At 43.1% G+C, this 21,324-nt stretch overlaps 1 protein-coding gene and 1 long non-coding RNA gene across 2 annotated transcripts; both read right to left on the bottom strand.

Annotated features, from left to right (window-relative positions):
- Window positions 1-1,380: 1,380 nt before the first annotated feature.
- On the bottom strand, window positions 1,381-5,919 carry LOC139051812 (uncharacterized). The gene is made up of 3 exons (XR_011509564.1): window positions 5,903-5,919; window positions 4,614-4,748; window positions 1,381-1,447 (listed from the first exon to the last, which is right to left on the bottom strand). It is a non-coding gene; the product is annotated as an uncharacterized lncRNA (long non-coding RNA).
- Window positions 5,920-6,168: 249 nt separating this feature from the next.
- Window positions 6,169-18,319, bottom strand: LOC139051731 (uncharacterized). Its single transcript, XM_070528716.1, has 5 exons — window positions 17,214-18,319; window positions 15,665-15,919; window positions 9,047-9,114; window positions 8,079-8,150; window positions 6,169-6,183 (listed from the first exon to the last, which is right to left on the bottom strand). The coding sequence occupies exons 1-5, from the start codon at window positions 18,316-18,318 to the stop codon at window positions 6,169-6,171; spliced, it is 1,515 nt and encodes a 504-aa protein (XP_070384817.1). The 5' UTR covers window position 18,319.
- Window positions 18,320-21,324: the final 3,005 nt, after the last annotated feature.

The following is a 21,324-nucleotide window of genomic DNA, read 5'->3' as shown; positions in this document are numbered from 1 at the left end:
CAAATAGCGGATACCTCAAAATCTTCACTAAGAGTGCAACAAGAACTCTGCCGCAGGACCGTTAAACAAGCTTCGCGAAAGACTGCTGCACCTACCACGAAGTGGACACTTTCCTAGGATGTGAACTCAGAACCTAGTGGCATAACAACTTTGTCAAGCAACCATGTAGCACATCATGTGATGGGAGAGACATGCGCAGAGGCAGGCCCGGCAAAATAGCATGCTTGACACAGTTCGTTGTGTTCGCTTTGTGCAACGCATGCGATTTACCATCAGAGGTCCAATTTCCGTTTTACTTTTATTCTACACAATGCTCGCGGCACTGAATTTTAGTCTATACAGCATAGAATAAAAACCCATGTGCAGCATGCATTTCGGTATGCCCTGCTTGCATATAGCGCATACTCGTGAATGCTCACATCGCTTTCTGTGGCAGGGTTCCCTGTAAGTCTGTGCTACGTGTGTTGCATAGTAGAAAGCGACATGAGCATTTACAAGTGTGTGCTATGCAACCAGGATGTACCGGTGATAGGTGAATTTACTGACACCGAAATCGCTGGGATGGCTACAAACGGAAGGGGCGGTGAAGGCAATTATAATGAAAGACCTAAAGAGGTGCCGACATCTGCTGAAACAAGAAACGTGCTTCACTTGCTGCAAAATAAAGTTAAATGCAGCGTCGGGAACGATCAGCTCATGCGATGTGTGAAGCGGCTCAAGGACGCTTTTCTAGGTCCAGGAGCTACAACGAAGCAGACCAGCCCTACGCACTTTTCATGCACAGAGTAAGACTGCAGTGCCACAAAATGGAGCTGATTGATATCTCTGGCATGTTTTTATTTATTTCTTTGAAACCTTTATGTTTAGCTGTTGTTGAAAAGCTTGTCAGTAGCAGTAAATTTTTTAAAACGAACTCAGCTTTTCACTGCAATTTCCACGACTGATTATCTGGAAAATTCACTTGTCTCAAATTTTTTCCAGATTTTACTACTTTCAGTTAACAAGGTATTACTGCACATAAGTACTCTCATAAACCATTGCTCGTAGACGATTGATGTCGACTTTTCCTGCTCACACAGCAATGCACCACTGCTAGCAGAGCATTCATTTTAATAGACGGATAAAACAATTGTAGGAGTGGTACATTCCCAGAAATACGAATTTTAGTAGAATAATGACAATCTTTATATGCACTGCGAATGAACTTGAAATACTAGCACGTCAGCACCTGTTATTTCTTCAGAACACTGCTGTACTGGCTGGCTGCTTTGACAACTGCATACACTAAGCTCCACAGTTAGTACCAAGTAAAGTACTCGGCACATATTCTGGTGTATAATGACATAAACTAGTTTGATTCAGATAAGCAAACACAGCTTGCCTTTCCACCAACTGGTGTGAAGAGTGGAGCTTCCACACCCAGCTCTGCAGGTACTGGGACTGGCCCCTGAAATAAAACCAGCACACCTATGTGGTTAGCCAACCTACCTTTCCTAGTTTTTTCTGTTTTACACAAAAAAATATCAAACCTGACATTAGAAAGAATACCCTACAGAAGACTGCATACAATAAGCATGCATAATCAGTGAATGTGATTATACCTCATTTCCACATTGCTTGTGCATCAAGCACGTGCTATAAGACAAGCCAGCATCGCCACTGGCAAAAAGTAAACTACAAACTACGTAAGCAGAACCTACCTGGAGATACATTAAAAGTTTTTTTTTTATAAATGGTTCTTCAATGCCATAAACACAAATTTTCCCATGCCAAACAAGTTCATTAGTCTAGCATTCAATTAACACATAGTCAAACCTCAGGATAGCAAAAGCCTGAGACAATATTCTGGCCACAATGAAATAAGGTTTTCAGCTGTTGGAGAATTGTAAAACAATCCCCAAGCTTTGTTTTGATTTTTTTAGGGCTTTCCTAGATTCGTCATTCCACCATGGGTTGCGACGATTCTTTGCCAGTCTGTTAAATTGTTTAATACATTTTGTTGCAGCATCAATAACACAATCAGTTAGGTATGCCACAGCATCATCTACGTTAAAATCAGAATTGTCATCACCGCCTAAATATGCGAGTTCTCGAAAAAAGTTCCCAGTTTGCTGATTCGAGGTTCCATCAAGGAAAATGCGGACAGCATGCATCTGGTTTTGTTACCTTTAATGTAATTGGGAAGTAGTCACTCCCATAGGGGTTCTTCGGAACAGACCACTCCAGGTACCGAAATAGTGAGCTCGAAACTATGCTCAAGTCTATGGACGAATATACTTTATGTGTAACAGTGTAGTATGTTGGTTCTTTTTGTTCAATAAGCATGTACCTAAAGAAAACAAAATTTTCTATCAGGCACCCACACGCATCCGCACATGTGTTGCCCCACATGGGCCTATGTGCATTTAGATCACCACGACTATACATGGTGGAGGAAGTTCATCGATCAAGCTGTGAAACTCTGCTTTAGTAAGTTGACAGGAAGGGGAGACGTACATCAAACTAACCGTAATTAGCTGACCAAATAGCACAGCTCGTAATGCAACTGCCTCGAGGGAGGTTCAGAGATTTATTTGCCGACATTCAACGCCCTTATAGACTATTACGGCTACACGCCCTGAGAAGGTGAGTGCATCATCACGGTCTTTGCGGAAAGTGGCATATTGCCTTAGAAAGTTGGTCTGCATTAATTTTAGGTGTGTTTCTTGTACACACGGCACCCTTGGAGTGAATTTGCGGAGGAGTTCTTTAACATCGTCAAGGTTGTGAAGAAGTCCGCTCACGTTCCATTGTAATATTTGCGTATCCATATGGGAACGAGGTTAGTGCTGTGTGTCTAACAAGAAAAGTTAGGTTACAGGGCCCTTTGCCGGTCCCATAATGCGATGTTTCTCTGTTATGGAACGGTCAAGATTCTCGCCGCTCCTAAGGCGCTGGTGGTGCCGTTTGACTAAGTGTTGTGTACATCGCCTCCTGCGAGGCGCTGGACACCGGCTCTTGAGAGCGATTTGTTTGTCGAGAAAGCCTCTTAAGTGATGAGGCCTTTGAGGCCACCAGCCCAGAGGTCGATGGCCCTTTCATCTCGGACGGTGGAACAGCGCCAGCTGCAACCGCCCAGGGGGCAGGTGACGGCACTGCCGGCTCACTGTGTATGGGCCAGACAGCCGCTGGAGGCAGATGTGGCACTGCCCCGACACGCCACTTTGGCAAGAAGGATACATGCCTGCGTGCCTCTTTAAACGAAATTTGCTCTTTGATTTTGATTGCCATTATTTCTTTTCCTTTTTTCTAAGATGGGCAGGACCGCGAGTACGCAGGGTGCTCCCCTTCACAATTCAGTGTGCAGTGTTCACGCATGACTCGGACGGATGTTCATGGTCGCTGCCATTTGGCACAGGTTATTCAGCCATAGCAGTTCTGGGAACTGTGGCCGAACCTTTGACATTTAAAAGCATCGGAGGAAATTTGGTATATATGGCCTGACCCTGATCTTCCATAGCCTGCCTCGATTGTTTCAGGCAGAACACCTGAGCCGAATGTGAGAATAAGATGCTTAGTCTGTATTTCTTTACAATCGCACCTCATCTTGATTCGTTTTACACTGATCACATTCTGGTCACCCCAGCCTTCAAGTAGTTCAGCCTCTGTCAGATCAATCAGGTCACTATCAAATACAACACCACGGCTGGTGTTTATGGTGCGATGCGGCGTCACATTCACTGGAACGTCACCAAAAGACAAGATTCGGCAGCCTTCCATATTGATTTTGATCTCGGAGTTCTAAAAGGAGATCTCCACTTGGAAGTTTGGAAAGTTTATAGCCTTGACCAAGAACATTGGTTATTGATTTCGACACCAGAAAAGGAGATCATTCTCACTGACATTGCGGTTTTCTCAGAATGCATGACATGGAATTTGGGAAAGTTTTCACTATGTTGGCCATAGAAGCTAAATACTTCTTCGGTGCGCCCTCGTTTATGAGGGCGATCAGCAAGTGGGGGAAAAGAACATGCCATAAATATATGCGGAAATTCAGCAGCACCGCCAACCACCCACCTCCATATGGAGCCCAACAAGGGGATGATGCAAGACCGTGAAAAAACACGTCCTGCAGGCGCCAGCTGTACGTACCCTACTATAACCAAATCTGTTATAACCAAGGTTGGCTATCCCACACAAGGTTAACCCTTGCTGTTTGGAAAAAGTGGAAGTAAGAGGAAGCCAAGAGGAAACAGGGAAGATCGAAAGCAAGAGAAAGACAAAGATTAGAGAGGAGGATAGGAAAGGGCAACTACTGATTTCTCCCGGGTGGGTCAGCCTGGGGTTGCCGTCTACGTGAAGCAGAGGCCAAAGAGGTGCGTACTGTGCCTTCTAAGCAGGAGGCAGATAGCTCTATCCGCATAGCACGATTCTCATAATGAGTTGGCATAAACTAGTATACAAAGTATGATTCGAAAATTCAAGCAGACCAACTGCAAGTGCATTCATGGCAATATTAATTCTTCAGTATGACACAATGTTTAACAATAGGAAATAAACACTTCGTTAGGCTTTGTCTAACAAGCATAGTGGCTTAGCAGGTGCAAATTATCAGGATAAATCTATACACTCACATGGGTGGAAGGCACATGGCTGGCTACCTGGCTGCCTGCCACCTCTTCACGAGGCCCAAGGACGCAGCTGGGCTTTGCCGACTCGCAATGAGCTGGCAGTGCCCCATCCATTGGGGCAGTGCCGAGATCCAAATCCTGAGCACAAATAGCAAGTTGATAGCACATCATAGCAACGAGTACCTCAAGGGTGTACAATAGATGCAGGTTAGAGAACAAATACAACTGAGCAATACAGTGTGGCAGCCCATGCAGAACACCAAAAAATAATTATGCAGATCCAAGACAAACTGGAGTCGACGTGAAGCAAAGTCTTAGTGACATGCTTAATGAAGTGCTATGAAAGTAAAGGTGCATATAATAGTGTTTACTTTCACCCTGTGGGACCTGTAACTTTAATTATGCAATGTTTATGTTTGTTCACCATAAACATATGTGTGCAAGTGTCTCATGCAATTTCTTTTTCTTTATGCACTACGCTGCTCACAGGTTATGCCATATTGCAAATGCCAAATAAAGCAGATGCAGATACACATTGTGAGATGTCTACTGCATGCAGCGATGCAACAATGACAAAAGCAACACCATGATGTTTGTATGGCACACATCTAGCTAAATTTAATAATTCTGTAGCCCCTTGGGTCACAGTGGCACATGCCGAATGCCTAAACCCAAGGTGCCACTGGATATAACATGTTATTCCATTAAGAGGTCAGTGCGATTTAAAAATACCTTCAAGTCATCATTATACCCACATCTTAAATAGCAACTTTCTTTTTATCCAGAATATAGCATGCTAACTGGCATTAGTGAGTCCGAAAGCGTACAGAGCTATGTCAGCCCAAGTGCTGGAGCCTGCAATCTTTTCACATAAACCTGCATATACATATCAACAATCATACCTACAAAGATACCGCAGCAGCAGCAACCATGCCAAACACAGGCTTAGGAAAAGGGGAGATAGAAAAATATAGGAAAAAAGCTTAGCTTCAAGAAAAAAGTGCTCGCAATCCAAAAAAGCTAAAGACAATGTTCACTAGGTCATTTTATTCTGCTAAAAATTAACAAGACCGTGCTTTCGCCCACTCACTTCAGCATCCGCTCTCTTAGATAAAGTGGCGAAAGCAACAATATCATTTATAGTCCCGTGGCTGCTACATTAGGTTTGCAAAGTACAAACTAAATGCGTACAAATCTGTCTTCGTTCTGGCTGTTCAAATTTCCAGATCTTAATTTTTCGCAGCCCCATGCAAAACACACTAGCTGGGCTTTTATGTATTGTGTATACATACCTCATACAGTGTGGTAGACTCTTGTTGCCGATCAATTGCCATTCGGGAGTTTTCCTGAATGGAATTATCCTGAAATCCAGGAACCAAACACATCGCAATTACCACCACACATCACTTCTTTAAATGTGTAGGCCACAGACTTATCAGCATTAGCACATGAACTATAAAGAAGCTATGCGAAGTGTCTAAGAGCAATGGCAAAGTTCTTTTTGAGCCCTTTTCTGAAATTAAACAGGGCCTAACCTGCCACCTTCCTTGCTAATGGCTCAAAACACATAGATCTGGACCGAGAAGCAAGAAGCGTGCTTGTCAGCTATTACTTAAAAATATGTCTGGGCTAGAAAAAACGATTGCTTGGGAGCAGAATGTAGGAATGATGCTGCACAACAGGAAAGAGAAACATCAAACACTGATTGTTCATTTGGTTGCTGCATGGGGACAACCTGAAGTGTGTGCATTCTTCAGTCTAAATTCAATGCAAGCTTACCCAATATTTGAAGCTTTAAACCACCTAAAAATTTGTGTCGCACTACATGGTACTCTTCAGCTGAATGCATAAGGTTATCTTGCTGGCGGAAATACTACGGCCCATGTGTTGCCTATGTGTGACAACTATGCAACACTGCAGAGCACTACGTGCTATCACTACTGTTGAGAACTAGTAAAGCCTCAGAAACTTGTAGTGAATTATTATACTATTGCATATTGCTGCGCTGGAAGAAAAACACCAGCTTTTTAATTTGTATTGGTCAAAATGTTCACAAGTATACCAACTCGTACTTGCTCCACGCTTATTTCACAGGCATAGGAGGGTGCTAGTGAGTAATGATAGGTGCAAGGATGTGTGTATGAATGGGAGTGTTAACAAGCTTGAGGGGACGTATGGATAACAGCAAGTGCTGATAAACACGACTATGAATGAAATTTGGTGGCAGCGAGTTTCAGTGAATGCGAGTATAATAGGTGGCTGTCCACAAGTGCGAGTGAATGTATTGTGAGTGAATGGTTGTGGATGCAAGAATTATCATGACTGGGTACCATTAAGTGTCAATGCAAGCAACTGCAAATGCCACATGATACTGTATACCATTTTGTATTGCACAATGCGGGAATAGATTTTCTTTCTTTCATGAATGCAAGTGCGAATGACTGCGAGTGAGTGCATAGCCTCCAAATATATAGGCGAGCAAGTATGAGCGAGTATCAGCTTTTTCTGCCTATGACTGTTTAATGCAAAGGAGATATAACAACCTGGCCTTTGAACGTGAATCCCACAGATTATGAGAAAAGCCATGTAAAGGGCTCCAGATACTTTTTTAAAACCTCAGGTTCGTCAATGTACACATAAATCGATGCATGAGCTGTTTTGAATTCTGGCTTCATTGGATTGTGGCTCACAACACTGATAATTATTTCTTTTTACTTTGTGCTCTGTGGTAGGACGTCGCAGTGGCTGAACCACAGTGGTGGGTATAACTTCAGCTAAATTTGAAACGGAAGTAACAGCTAGTGCTACAGGCACTTTTCTGTGTCGTACATTTTTTCTCCCTTGTTGTTAGTGCTGTTATGTTTATTTGACAACGAATGCCAATTCACTCAATTTGCCACTCTGCTAATTATACTGCTACTGCATTGAAACAACCCTTAATGAAAGTTTACACATTATTTCTTGCACTGCGAAACACATTTTTATTTCAGAAAACAATTGTAATGATCTTGTCGCTGAGAAATCTACACTGCAGACATATTAGCAGGATTCCATGCATTGCACAATAATGCTACCTAGTGCTCACCAGTGATACAGAAGCTAGACTGTACACAAGCAGGAATGTGCAAAGAAGCAAAGAAAAGCTTATCCACAGTAACTAGTATATAGCCATAAGTACAGTATTACGTGCACTAACATGCACGAAATGTGCATAGCGCATAACAAAGCCGTACATATGCAAACTAGAAATGTTGTTGAGTAACACACACTCCCCATTCCTTGGTTTGATTACCTTAAATTATAATTCAGCATAAAATATACGACACCAAAGCTCAATACCATCAAGTTTACACTAGCATTTCGTGGTAAGTTAGATTTGTTTTAAAGTTGACTACATAAATAATGAGCAATGCATAATGCATAGTCATTTCTAACAAATAAATATACCAATGCCAATGAAGTTCTCACCTCACATGGCTTCATGGGAGCTTCCCGCACTGCTTGCTGCAAATTATCGCTGCAAACATTTGCAGCACAACCCTAAAGGGCAATTGAAGAACAGTACAGTTATCAGAAGTCCATTTACATTTTCTCCAATAGGCACTGGTAAATGAGTAAGGCCATTAAGGCTTGTAGGGTTTTGTTTTTGACACAACAAAACTTTACTGCAAATTAAAAGGTTTAGCTGCTTTAGACAAATTGCTGTAGCTATTAGATTCCCACGTGCTTAGAGATATGCATTGATAATTGTGCAGTTAAATGCATGGAGGAAGGAAAGATATAGGAGGGAGCATTACGTCAGGCAGCCAGCCTTGGCAAGCGAACGCTCCATGAAGCCACAGTGGTGGCCCAACATGTGACCTCTTTGGTTGAGATCTGCTAAGACGTTTGGTTCCCAGTAGCTATGCCAATATTTATTCGGTGCACGCTTGTTCAGCTGCCTTGCCGTTGCTCTGCCTGCAGAGTGGGAACACTAAAACCAGCCGCAAACTTCGGCATGCGACCACAGGTTGGGTCACCAGGTTGGCTTCAATCGCGTTGCGGTACGCTCCCACCTATATTTTTCCTTCCTCCATGGTTAAAGGTAAACAGGCTAAAGTTTTGCAAAATGTGAGATCAGTGCATGAGCAATACAGAAGTGTCATTTATTAGTTGTTTATTAGGATGCAGCTAGACTCGTGTACTTAAATCGACAAATATTATTTTGCTGCTGCTTAGATGAGAAATTCTATATCAAGTACTATGGGTGCAAATCACGTCAGCTGCCAAAGAAATGTCATGATAGAAGTGTGATTGCGGCAGCAAAAGGTTAAACTACATCGTCAAGTAACTAAATTTATAAATCCGTCCATGGGAAACAGTTCATGACTTGATTTGACATTTCAAAATCATGAAATTTTGCTCCCCATAAAATATCAACATGCCACATTACATACTTGTGAAGGCAGCCTTGCCGCACGAACTTCTTTTCTTATTGCCTCAATTATGGAGGCCTCCATGGAATCTGCATGGTGCACATTTACATAAACACAATCATAATTGTCACATAAATGTCCACACATAGCACAATTAATTCCACTGACTAGCATTAATCTAAAACCTTAGCTTGCATGCTGAGGCATTTTACTACGCCATTCATGCACAAGGACTGACAGCGTTTCTGGAAAATGAAAATGGTCGAAAATGAACATCGTTTCTGGAAAATGTGTCCTTGTTGGCTAATCATTAACTTGCTTTCTCACGTGTTATTATTTCTGTTGTTTTGCACTTGCGAAAATGTAGCTTCAATGTGCAATTTTTTCTGTATACCTGTGTTTATATTTGTATATTAATCTGTACCCACCCCTTATGTAATACCCCTAGCAAAGGGGTCTTTAAGGAAATAAAACTGAACTGAACTGAACTGAACTGAAAGAAACGTATCGAAAATTTGATTCATAACGTACACTGTGGTTATTCAGGTTATCACACCTAAGCACGTGAGAAACGAACAGATCTTTATGTTCCGCGAATCGGTTCGCGTGAGGGTGGAGATTCAATATTAATGACAGGTGGTGTCCAAATCCACGGCCCAGCGATGTCCTCATCAACGTAATAAACGTTGATCTTGAAGGCCATGCTGTTGCTTGCAGCAGAAGGCGGAAGCGGTTGCGGGAGTCAGAAACACGTCATAGACGTCAAATTCGGCGCTGAGGATCCTCAAAAAGGTATTACCAAGATAAGATAACGCTATATTTAAATGGTTACTTAAGCATATTGCAAATAGGTAGTATTGAATCCATGGCTCATCGACAATTTCAATTGGTATTAGATCTGAAAGGCTATGCTTTTGCGGCCTGCACACGACGGAACTGAGAATACGGCATGGCCGACATGTGTTAAAGATTGTGCATAAACGTTTTTTAATTTTTCTTTTCTCCACTGCCATGTGGCAACACAGAGCACACACATTCAGTACCTCCATAAATTCGTATACGGTGTCAGCAGTCTATGCATATTTACTACAAGCCAGACAAGACTATAAAACCGTGTGTACGCCTTTGTGCAAAGCCCTGCTACCCTAGCTCCTGCTATCGTCGCTGCTTCCCTCGCCATATTTCTGCATACGCCACGTTTTTTTTCCATTCTTATATTCCTATTCCTATATATTCATATTTCCTTTTTCTATATCTCTTTTATATCGTTTTATATCTCTTTTATATTACCTTTATATCTTTATTACTGTATCTATATATAGCTTAATTTAAGTGTAGTGCCGTGATTATTTTTTCTTTTAAGTTTTCTCTGTAAGTGCTTATATTAATTTATTTGTATGTGTGTATTCAGTGTATAGTTCCTTCATCTTTAAATATAGTTGTGCTACTTTTTTGATTACTTTTCGTACTTTTGTAAGCCTCGTATTTATTTCTTTGTGTTAGTGTGCTTTTTATATTTGTCCTTGAAAATGTCAGCGCCGACACACGCTTATGTGGAATATGAGGACGGAGGCAAGGCGATCGTCTCGGTAAGCCTTATAAAGGATTACAGTCCCAATGACTTCAACGATTTGGCGTGCAACAAGCGCATTTATTGGAGAGACCGTGGAAAAGGCTTCGAAGGCGAGGAAGGATATTACTCCGGCAACGTCATGGTGTTGGGATGTGAGTATATATCAACTTTCAACACTTCATTTGCTTCGCGGGGGTCGATCGCAGGGCAAAGTTGTGACTGGTGTTGTAGATGTCGCGGGGGGCTTTTCTCGTAGCTGGGTGCTTTTTTTTTCGTTGCGACGATATATTGAATTTTTCACAAGTAATTCTCCAGGAGGGCACATGTAACAGGCAAACGGAGGCCTCAGGAAAGCACCTAGATTATGCAGATCGCGGTGCTTAGCGCGGCATTTCATGCAGCCTCTATGTCGCTAAATGAAGCATGCACACAGCGCTGTGTGCGCGTTCCTTTATTGCGTCCAGTTATCGTAACGAGTCCTGATCGACGAGATTAGTGCTGCGATGTTATGGCGATGACTTTTCCAACGTTATTGCTTCTCGCAGCATCAGTGGTCATAGTGACGCTCCGACCGGGCTAGAGTGGCATAGAATTGGCGTAAGGCATTGTCACATAATCGCGGCCTATCTTAGCATACAACTCACGGTGCGATCGTGGTTATAACATAGGCGGCTTATATGTCATTGATAAAGGAAATGGGAAAATAACTGAAAAAAATGTAGCCTTGTATGTGCTCGCCACGCGTTACTTGGTCTGTAATTGGGCCTCGTTGCCGACTCTACCGAAAATTTTAGCTCAACAGACCCTATGTTTCTCATTTGGCACGTGCGACATGTGTTCAAAAGAACGGAAACCTGCTGCATCAAGACTTAACCTGTGTTAATTAACACACGTTAGCACTCAGCATGTTAACAGATGTGATGTGAAGCAACAAAATGCCCATGCTGTAGTGTGCTTGTTTTGGGGCACTTACTGCTTCCGCTTGTTACTTTTCCTTTTCTGTATGTCTTGTAGAATCCCTCAGTTATATTTAGCGCCTACTGTCTCTACATGTGCCCTTATTATTGCTTTTTAATCGGTAACTGCGATGACCATCACAAATGCCATATTTTCTTGTTCTCAGCATATTGTTTACATTATCCTTCAGGTGGCAAAGCTGATTTGATTGCGAGGATGTTTCAAATATAATAATTTTCAAATATACGTAGCACGCGCTTTTGTAGTACCGTTAGTCTATTATAGTTGCGCTGAGTGGTGGTGCCCCATACTAGCGAACAGTAGGCAATCTTAGAATATACTAGAGTGTAATAAAGAGTTTTTTTTAGCCGAAGAGGTATTAATGTAGAAATCTTTCTAATACATCCTATTGATCGAGCTATATCGACTACCAAATGGTCGACGTGACATGACCATACCAAAGACTCTTGGAACCAAACACCTAGGAATTTTTGCTCAGGTGTTTGCTGAATAATCTCGGTTCTATACGTAATATGCATGTCATGTTGGTCGCGTTTATTTGGAGGGGAAAAAACGATGTATTTAGTTTTAGAGGCATTTAATTGTAGACAATTATCATTTAGCCATTTGGATAGGTTTTGTAGATAATGATTAGTCTTTTCTTGAAGTTCACGTTTTGTCCGTGAAGTAAAAAATACGTTAGTATCGTCCGCAAACATTACTATATCAAGGGTGATGTCAATCTGAGTTATGTCATTAATGTATAACAAAAACAGGGTAGGACCTAATACTGATCCTTGGGGTACTCCATTTGTTACATTTAACGACGTCGAGGAATAATTATTAACATCTGTAAATTGGAAGCGTTTCTCAAGGTAGCTGGTTATTAATTTCAATGACATGGCACGTATTCCATAACACTGCAGTTTTAGAAGTAGAATATCATGATTCACCGAATCAAATGCTTTCCGCAAATCTAGAAAGAGACCTAAAGTAAAATCCTTATTTTCAATACCTTGAATAATTTTCTCCTTTGCACGAAGTAGTGCCTGTTCAGTTGACTTGTGTTTTTGAAATCCGAATTGCGAACTAGATATGATATTATATTTCTCTAAGAACTTTGTTACGCGATCATTAATTGCCCACTCAAAGACTTTTGATAAAACAGGTAATACCGATATTGGCCGATAATTTGCAAGGGCGTTTTTGTCTCCGGATTTGTGTATCGGAACAACCCTTGCTATTTTCAGTTGGTCAGGGAAGATACCAGTATCGAACATTAGGTTAATAATATAGGTGAGAACGTTTTTTAGCAACTTGGAAACATACTTTACTGGCTCAGCCCTAAATTCGTCATAACCAGCGGCGACATTCTTTATTCTATTAATTAACTCAGATGTTAACCATGTCTTAGTAATAGCCTAGTTTTCACGTAATGCCATGTGGACACAAACACATAAATATACAGACTCCGCATAGTATGGTAGCTGTGGCAAGGCCACAAATATTTATAGCAATCCAAGCATTAGGCATTATTAAAACAACATTTATTAGTGCTTGGTGCATTATAGCCAATGTTGGCTGCTGTGATATGAAACCTATACTATCAATTTTCTTAATGCACAGAGAAGCACATTGCCTTTACAGTTATATGACATCTAGAGGCTTGCAGTGATGCCTGACACCGGCAAAAGATGCAGAGAGCGAGTGGGACTATGCTAATTCAGGGACAACCAAATTAGGAAGGCACACTCAGTTTAGACAAAGACACTCCCTCACCAGAACAGGAATTGACCTCTCTGGTACAGTATTTGGCCACCCCCTCCCTTATGATTCCTACAAATAACCCATGGGTCTCAGTCCCCAGCAGCTACGAAGCACCTAACCAATGCGGTGGTCAACGCAGCAGAGGCTGCTAAACATCTCTGGGTCTGGGCAGGCCGCCAATGGAAAATGACCCTGTCAACCTTTCACAGCCGGACTCTGTCTAGTGAGGCTAGCTTAGTAGGACTCTTTGAGGAACTGCCACATATTGTTTGGGATATCATCGGCCTTAGTGAGACTGGAACTGGTGACGCTTATACATTGCTGAATAACGGCCATGTCCTCTGCTATAGAGGTCTCCCAGATAAGAAGCAATATGGGGTAGGATTCCTAATCCATAAGGTCATGGCGGGCAACATTGATGAATTCTACAGCATTAATGAGAAGGTTGCAGTACAAGCCTATGCTCCAACATCCAGTCACGATGATGATGAAGTAGATCGGTTTTATGAAGATGAATTAGCGATGAGAAAAGTGCAAACTCGGTATACTGCAGTAATGGGTAACTTCAATGCAAAAATGGGGAAAAAGCAGGCTGGGGAACAGGCAATTGGAAACTATGGCATTGGTTCTAGGAACGCTAGAGGACAGATGCTGGCAGAATTCACAGAAAGGAATAAGCTTCGAATAATGAACACCTTTTTCAGGAAGGGTAGCAATAAAAAGTGAACCTGGGAAAGCCGTAATAGTGAAACAAGAAGTGAGATTGATTTCATACTGTCTGCCGATCCCAGCATAGTGCAGGATGTAAAAGTGATAGGTAGAATAAAGTGCTGTGGCCATGGGTTAGAAAGGGCTAGGATTCACCTCAATTTGATGAGAGAAAGAGCCAAATTGGTCAAGAAGAAACAGGTCAACCTAGAGGCAGTAAGGGTAAGAGCAGACAAATTCAGGCTGGTACTTGCAAACAAATATGCAGCCTTAGAACAGAGAGACGCTGACATAGAGGTAATGAATGAAACCGTAACTAGGCTGGCTTCAGAGGCAGCAATTGAAGTGGGAGGCAAGGCACCAAGGAAACCAGTAGGCAAGCTCTCCCAAGTAACAAAGAACCTAATAAAGAAACGACAAAGAATGAAAGTGTCGAATTAAAGAGATAAGGTAGAATTCACGGAACTGTGAAAACTGATCAAGGCGATAATAAGTGATTGTCTTAACTATAACATGAGAAAGACTGAAGAAGCCGTAAAAAATGGACACAGCCTGAAATCAGTGAGCAGGGAAGTTGGCATAGGACAAACCAAGATGTATGCACTAAAAGATGAGCAGGGTAATACCATCAGCAATCTTGAAGGTATAGTAAAGGCAGTGGAAGAATTCTGTACTGACCCGTACAGTGCCCAGAGGACTCGGGAGAACTCCATTCAAAACAGTAAAGAACAGAATACAGAAACTCCTATAACTCGCGATGAGCTGAGAAGGGCCTTACAAGACGGGAAACAAGCAAGAGAGCGCAGCAGGGGAAGATAGAATAACAGTCGATTTAATCAAAGATGGAGGAGACACAATGCTAGGAAAACTGGCGGCTCTTTATACGAGGTGACTATCGACTGCAAGGGTCCCAGAAAATTGGAAGAATGCAAGCATTATACTAATCGACAAAAACGGAGACGTTAATGATGATGAACATGCAGACGCTGGTAATACTGCAATGACGTGTTCTAGTTTCTTTAAGCCACATGCTTACCATAGGTCTTAGAACATGCAAGTCACAGAATATCACGTGAAATCAAAAAAAGTACTAACAAAAATTTTGGATTGTGTCTTTTGTGTTGAAATAACTAGCCGACAACTCAGCAATCAGCTGTTTTATAACTAGTTCAACCCAGCTCGGCCAAATCTGTCAATTTCGGTTACGTGTACTTCTTACATAAAGGCATTCCTACTGTAGTCTGTAAACATTTCCTTTTCAGTGCTATTTCCAGGCAGGTATCCACACTGGACCAATTGCAAGTTTTAGTGGGATATTTTTTACAATGCTCGGCACTCCCCAGTATACAGGAATGGTTGATTGCCCCTTCTTTTTTTTCTCCAATTTAGAGCATGGCAAGCGCATTGCATTACATTAGTATTCTGACTTGTGCGCAAGATATGTAATATTTCTAAAAAAAAAGTAATGTTTGTATGTGTGTAACATCAGTACCAGCTAAATCATGGATGTTATCAGGCATACTCTTGTCACATGCACTGCAAGAGCAAATTGTTATTTCCCTTCAAAATTGACTTATCTGAACAAAATATAGAATTCAATTACTCCACTTTAACAAGTGAGCACAGGTACATACCGATGTAGAACGGCTCCTGGCAGTTTGCACTGTCCAGCCAAAACTCGGTAAGCTGCCTTGTCACTCCAAGCAGCACACAGTGCATGTAGTCAACTGCCTGGCTCAACACTGGATTGAACAAATTAAGGTTTATCAGGGGCGATGGACCCTTGATGCCATTCACTGGCATATTCAGCTCAAGGGCAAGCTTCATGTCTCTCAGGACCCCTTCTTCTGTTCTCAGTGCAAAGTCCGTTTGGATGTAACGAGGAGTACCTACAATGAAGGAAATGCCCATAAATTTTTTTACATACACCTAAAAATACAAATATTTATAGGAAATCCCATAATGTTTATTACTAGTGTGCTCATAGTGACATATTGGTGCTTTGTAGGGTACAACGTAGTAGGTTGCCTGACATTTACATTAATGCGATGCAGCACCTTATGCATCTCATGGCCCTTCACAAGTTAAACAGTAACAGGTAGTGACATGAAAGCTATGTTGTCAACTGCAAGCAATTCAGTACTTTCAACAAATATGTGCACAGAAATGTGAAGCATATGTTCTTTTTATTCTAGCAAGAATCTGCATCAATATAGAATGCTTGCAGGAAAGTGCCAGCCAATTTGTTCATCGTGTACTTGTCTCCATCGTGCCTTTCCGTCCTTTGTATGCTGTCGCGCCGGGCACATCATGGATTAACAACTAGCCCCAGCCTAACACCTTGCTTCAGTAGATTTCAAGTTCATCACGTTGCACTGCACCAAGAACAGCCTGAACAAAACGATTTTAGCATGCTCTAAGTCACCAAAAGGCCTCAGTGCAAACATGCCACTGACCTATATACAGCCCACTTGACATGACTTTGGTGAATCAGCGCACTTGGGAAAAAACACAAGTTCACATGAAAATGAATTATGAAGACATACACATGCACTGACGTATGTCCAAATGTCCAGAAGCAGTCCTTTTTTTCCAAGTGCACTGCTTCACCAAAATCATGGGTACCCAACTAGCCCATCAGTACCTATAAAGTAAGCCCGAATAGATCGGTTTAATCAATACACTAAATGCTACTGCCTCTGTACTGTGCTACCTTTTGTTACAAGCTATTGCCCACAGTGTAAATCGACAATGCAGCACTGTGTCCCCCCACTATAAAGTTGTTGCATAGCAGTTGCACTTCAAATAGGGTGAACGCCGGAGCAGAGAGAACTTACACACCACTCCTCTATGGATGCTGTAAAACACAACATAATGCAGAGCATGCACCGCACTGTCAAAACATGGACAGAACTTACGCATTCCATAAACTAGCTTAAGAAGAAAACCCATTGCAAGGAAGTCACAAGTATGCTTAGAAGGTATCATCACACAAAGTAAAACATTATAGAAGCCAACGTGAAAACAACTTTGATCTGCAATGTTTGAGTCTAAGACTAGTTATCGTGGCAAGACATTTTCCAACACATCCTTATGAGAAAATGGCGTATAGTCACTCAACTAGCGGGCACATCGGAATCAGAGAGAGCTAATAATTCATGAGCAATGTGAAAAACGCCATACCTTCGATTTGCTCTGCACAGATCAGGCTCCAGCAGCAGCCGAACCTTCCATTGAACTGTGTCTGGTTTGTCACTGCTGCACGGGCTGGTGCATCAACTGAACAGCAGATGGAATGAACTTTTGATCTAACCGTTTCTGTTCCATGCTGCCACACAACAGTTCCAACAGCCTGCAATGCTTCCACAAATTTTTCCATAAACACCATCATGTCTGGATGTTTGTGGCCAAACCACAATCCAGCCAGAACAGGGCTTTGGCGGCGCACACCTGGCGGTAGTTCATTTATAGTGAACTGGATGGGCCACACAGACGCTTTCGACGATTTATAAACAGGGCTTCCGTCAGTGTTGAATGTGAGCGTCAAGTCCTTGTGGGATATCTTGCCACTCTGTCTAAGACTCTTGTATATGGCACCACTGGTGATATCACTCACTGAATCGCATTGCAATCCTTGCTCTATTTTTTCCATTTGGGCGAACAGAAGGTCCTTAAACTTTGCTATTGACTGACCAATTTGCTGCTTGATGTTCAAGATGCTGAAAAAGCAACCTGCGTTATTCAATAGCGAGACTTTCATATCTGCTTGGCATTCTCGACAGCGCATTGTCTCTGAACTTAGCTGCTCTAGTTGACTTCCGCAAATGTTGCAGTAGTAATGGCGATTCACGGCCGTATGCATCGTTGGATTCCACAACTTCCTGAGTAGATACTTGCTTCGAGGCAGCATGTCACCTTGAAATCCAAACAATGCTTCGATGAGACGCAACAACCCGTCCACGGTGTCCCAAGGCAGCCCATGCGCAACAACAAAAGCTAGAATCATTACGACTGCAGCAGCTTTTGTTGTTGTGGATCCAGGAAGGGTGGCCGTGCCATACTCGCGCAGAGCCGTTGCGAGCGCTTGGGCAACGTCTATCGGCGGTACTGGGTCGGATTGCCCGCTTTCGTTGCCTTCGTCTGGGGCCGGGCATGCATTGTCAGTCTGACGGCCAGCTGACGATGCGCCGATTTCATCGTCTGAAAGTAGCGGACAGTCGTCAAACGAGCAGGACAGATCAGGCTCGGCAATGTTCGAAGCATGCCCTTGCGCAACCGGCTGTGACATGTGACGCAACCTATTCGCGCTTTCCAGATACGCTAGCGCCGCAGCGCGGATTTTTTCGGAACCCGGGAGGGGGTGATGGATTTCCCGCCCACGCGGTTTCTGCAGCTGTGTTGGCGTTTTGGTACTCTTTGATATGGGGGAAAAAAAACAGTCGACGAGCGAAGAGCAACCGCATGTGCAGTGTGCCACAATGCACAAATCGTGCAATATTGGGAAAAGTATTGGGAAAAGCACCACTTTCCAAAAGAAAAAAAAAAGACAGGAAGTTGTGGGTGATCAAGCTCCGCATCGGGAAGCAAGTGAGCGCAGAAATAGTCATATGTAGCGAGAATTTCAACAAAAACTTCTTTTGGGGCCACCTTGGTTAGTGTACTTGACTGTTGCTCAATGATTTCATTTTATTTTTGTGGCGAGCTCTTACGAAAGCGGCTGAAGAGAGACGCTGTGCCTTCGCCAAAGATCCCGCTGCGGTCCCACGAAGCAAGACTGAGACCATGGTGTAACTGAGACCTAGCGTTGGCCGAAGAAGGCCCTCTACAGATTCCCAAAGTAAATTTAAGTACACAAGTGTCACCGTTTATTAAGTTTTCTGCCTGCACTCGCGCTGTTTCGGCAAATACTCTGCGACGGTGCCTGACGCTGCGTCGTGAGCATTGCAAACTAGAGAACCTATTCCGCAACTGTTCGTAGTCGTTTTGTGTGAGAACGAAACAGGCGGGCTATGCACAAGACTTTCGCTGATTTTTTTTTTCTTTTGCTGTATTCAAAGGTGTGTACTGATCGGGGGTCGAGCGCACGTGTTTCTGATTTTGTAGTTTTGTTTGGTCTTAAAGTATCTCTTCTATAACAATGTTGCAAGAAACAAGGGCCAGGACTACGTACCTGAAGCGGTCATTGATGAAGAATGCGCATGCGAGCTTCCCTCCAGCACGCGAAAACACTAATCGTGCTGTAAAACGGGGTGCGCTTGCACACGTCATAGTGTCACTCATATATTGTAAATCGGCACTACTGAAATGTTTACGTATTATCTGGCATCATTAACAAGCATTCCGTATACAAGCCGGTGCGTCGAGCCATTTATCTCATCGTGAATGCACCCAACGTTTACCTTATGCAGCGGCATAAAGCGCATACTGCGATTTGTTTACATCTGAGCGCTACCGATTAACTGCTTGGTGTCAATTCTTGTACATCGCGTATAGATTACGAAACGTAAGGATACATAGTGACCTTTACGGCGCCGGTTACACTGCAGACTTGAACTTATATAGTATGCGGCGGGCCTCTCACGACGCTTGTCTGCAGGCAGAGTTACTCGACCTGAACAGCCGCGCTTGTCGTCTTTCGTATTTCACACCATATTATATGGCCAGCGTTAAACGTAGCCTCTCCCTCTACAACACATCTCTGCGTTTCCTTAGCAATGTTAAGGATCGCGCTTAGAGATACCAGAGGCCTGTAAGCCGCCTGCTTCTGCAGATGCGCACGCTTTCGTATCGCCTCCATCACCTCTATCCCCGCCATATTGCAACGTTCTCCGCGCCACCTATAGGCGCTGAAAAGTGCGAATAGCGGCGTGTCGATGAGGGAACGTGAAAACGTTGGCCATCGTGCAGGTACATTTTCCTCTTCCGAGCGGGAGGCTCCATTGATAGGCGCGAAGAGACCACGGTACGGAGTAAGAAAAAGCTAAGCAAATAAAAGCGTACACAACCACATAACAAAGCAACTGTCAGGATACGCGCGCACTCACCGCCAAGATTCACTGTTCGGAATGTAGTCACGTGGCCCCGATTGGTACGTTCGATTCGCCGTCACTAGGGTGCCTCGATGCCAGCGCCGTCACCACTAGAACCAGTTCGCGAGGTGCTGCACCCTGCCATTCCTTTCAGCGGTGCAGCAATGACGCCCGCAGAACCACGACGTTCGTTTGAAAAAGTGCAGGAAAGGTGCAGGGCTGGTTCGTGATTTTGCTGCACCCGCTCCACGGTCGGTGCCGACTTGGTGCAGATGCGAAGCAGCGGCGCAGCAGACGACGCAGCAGACGAGCACGGTCGAGTACCGTTAAAACCCCGCTTACGCGCGTCTGATGTGTCTGCGCAACTGTGGTGTGCATTTACGCCCCAGAAACCGATCATACCTCCAGTTCACGACCTCTCAAACTTACGCACACCGTGCACATTCGTCAGACATAGCACAACGCCTACACCGCGTCTGCACCTTTGCATTCGTTTCGAGTGTTTCGCTGAGCCTGCACACACAGACATACACACACGCGCGCGCATATATATATATATATATATATATATATATATGTGTGTGTGTGTGTGTGTTCCAGAACGTTGATACATTCCTGACACAAATACCTGCATTATATAGACCAAAATATTCTTAAGGACATTTGTCAATATTTTGTTACGATAAATAGTGCAAGATTTTGTAGTGCATGAAAGTTATGAATTTGGCAGTCGCGTTTTCCGACTGACATCACGAACTAACTTTACTAGGAGTTTTGTAAATGTGCTTGGTTAATTGTGAAGCTGTACGCATTGAAGATTTGGGACTGCTAGCTGTTATGTTTGGCGTATCTTTTACCGCTGAGAGTTTGGATACGTTGTGCGCGCTTAGTTCTTCACGCACGACGTCGATACGATTATTATATACTTTCCTACGTTGGGTGTATCTTCCCCACACACACGTTTCACCGAGACATATCCCAGCTTATGAGCAGAGGAAAAGTCACAGTACAGTCGGCTATATGTGCGATACACATTTTCTATCTGATGTGGCCGGGCGGACCCTTTCAGCCTCAACTATAGCTTCATACAATAGCCATCTAAACATACACACCTATCGCCACAGCGGCAGCTACTGTGCGATTTAATTGCGTCTCGCGCGAATTACACAGTCAATAGTTCAATGCGACGATACAATAGATAACGTTGATTCACTGCATTACATTATTTACAGGGCTTTGGGTGTTCAATCGACTCAAGTGCCCTT

The sequence above is a fragment of the Dermacentor albipictus genome, unplaced genomic scaffold (genome assembly GCF_038994185.2).
Source record: "Dermacentor albipictus isolate Rhodes 1998 colony unplaced genomic scaffold, USDA_Dalb.pri_finalv2 scaffold_14, whole genome shotgun sequence".
NCBI lineage: Eukaryota > Metazoa > Arthropoda > Arachnida > Ixodida > Ixodidae > Dermacentor > Dermacentor albipictus.
This window is presented reverse-complemented; position numbering and strand designations above follow the sequence as displayed.

Coding starts and splice junctions, on each gene's coding strand:
- LOC139051731 (XM_070528716.1), bottom strand. CDS start 18,318: ATGTCACAGCCGGTTGCGCAAGGGCATGCTTCGAACATTGCCGAGCCT. Junction 9,115..15,664: donor CCAGGAGCCGTTCTACATCG/GTATGTACCTGT, acceptor TGCACCATGCAG/ATTCCATGGAGGCCTCCATA. Junction 8,151..9,046: donor CGGCAAGGCTGCCTTCACAA/GTATGTAATGTG, acceptor ATTGCCCTTTAG/GGTTGTGCTGCAAATGTTTG.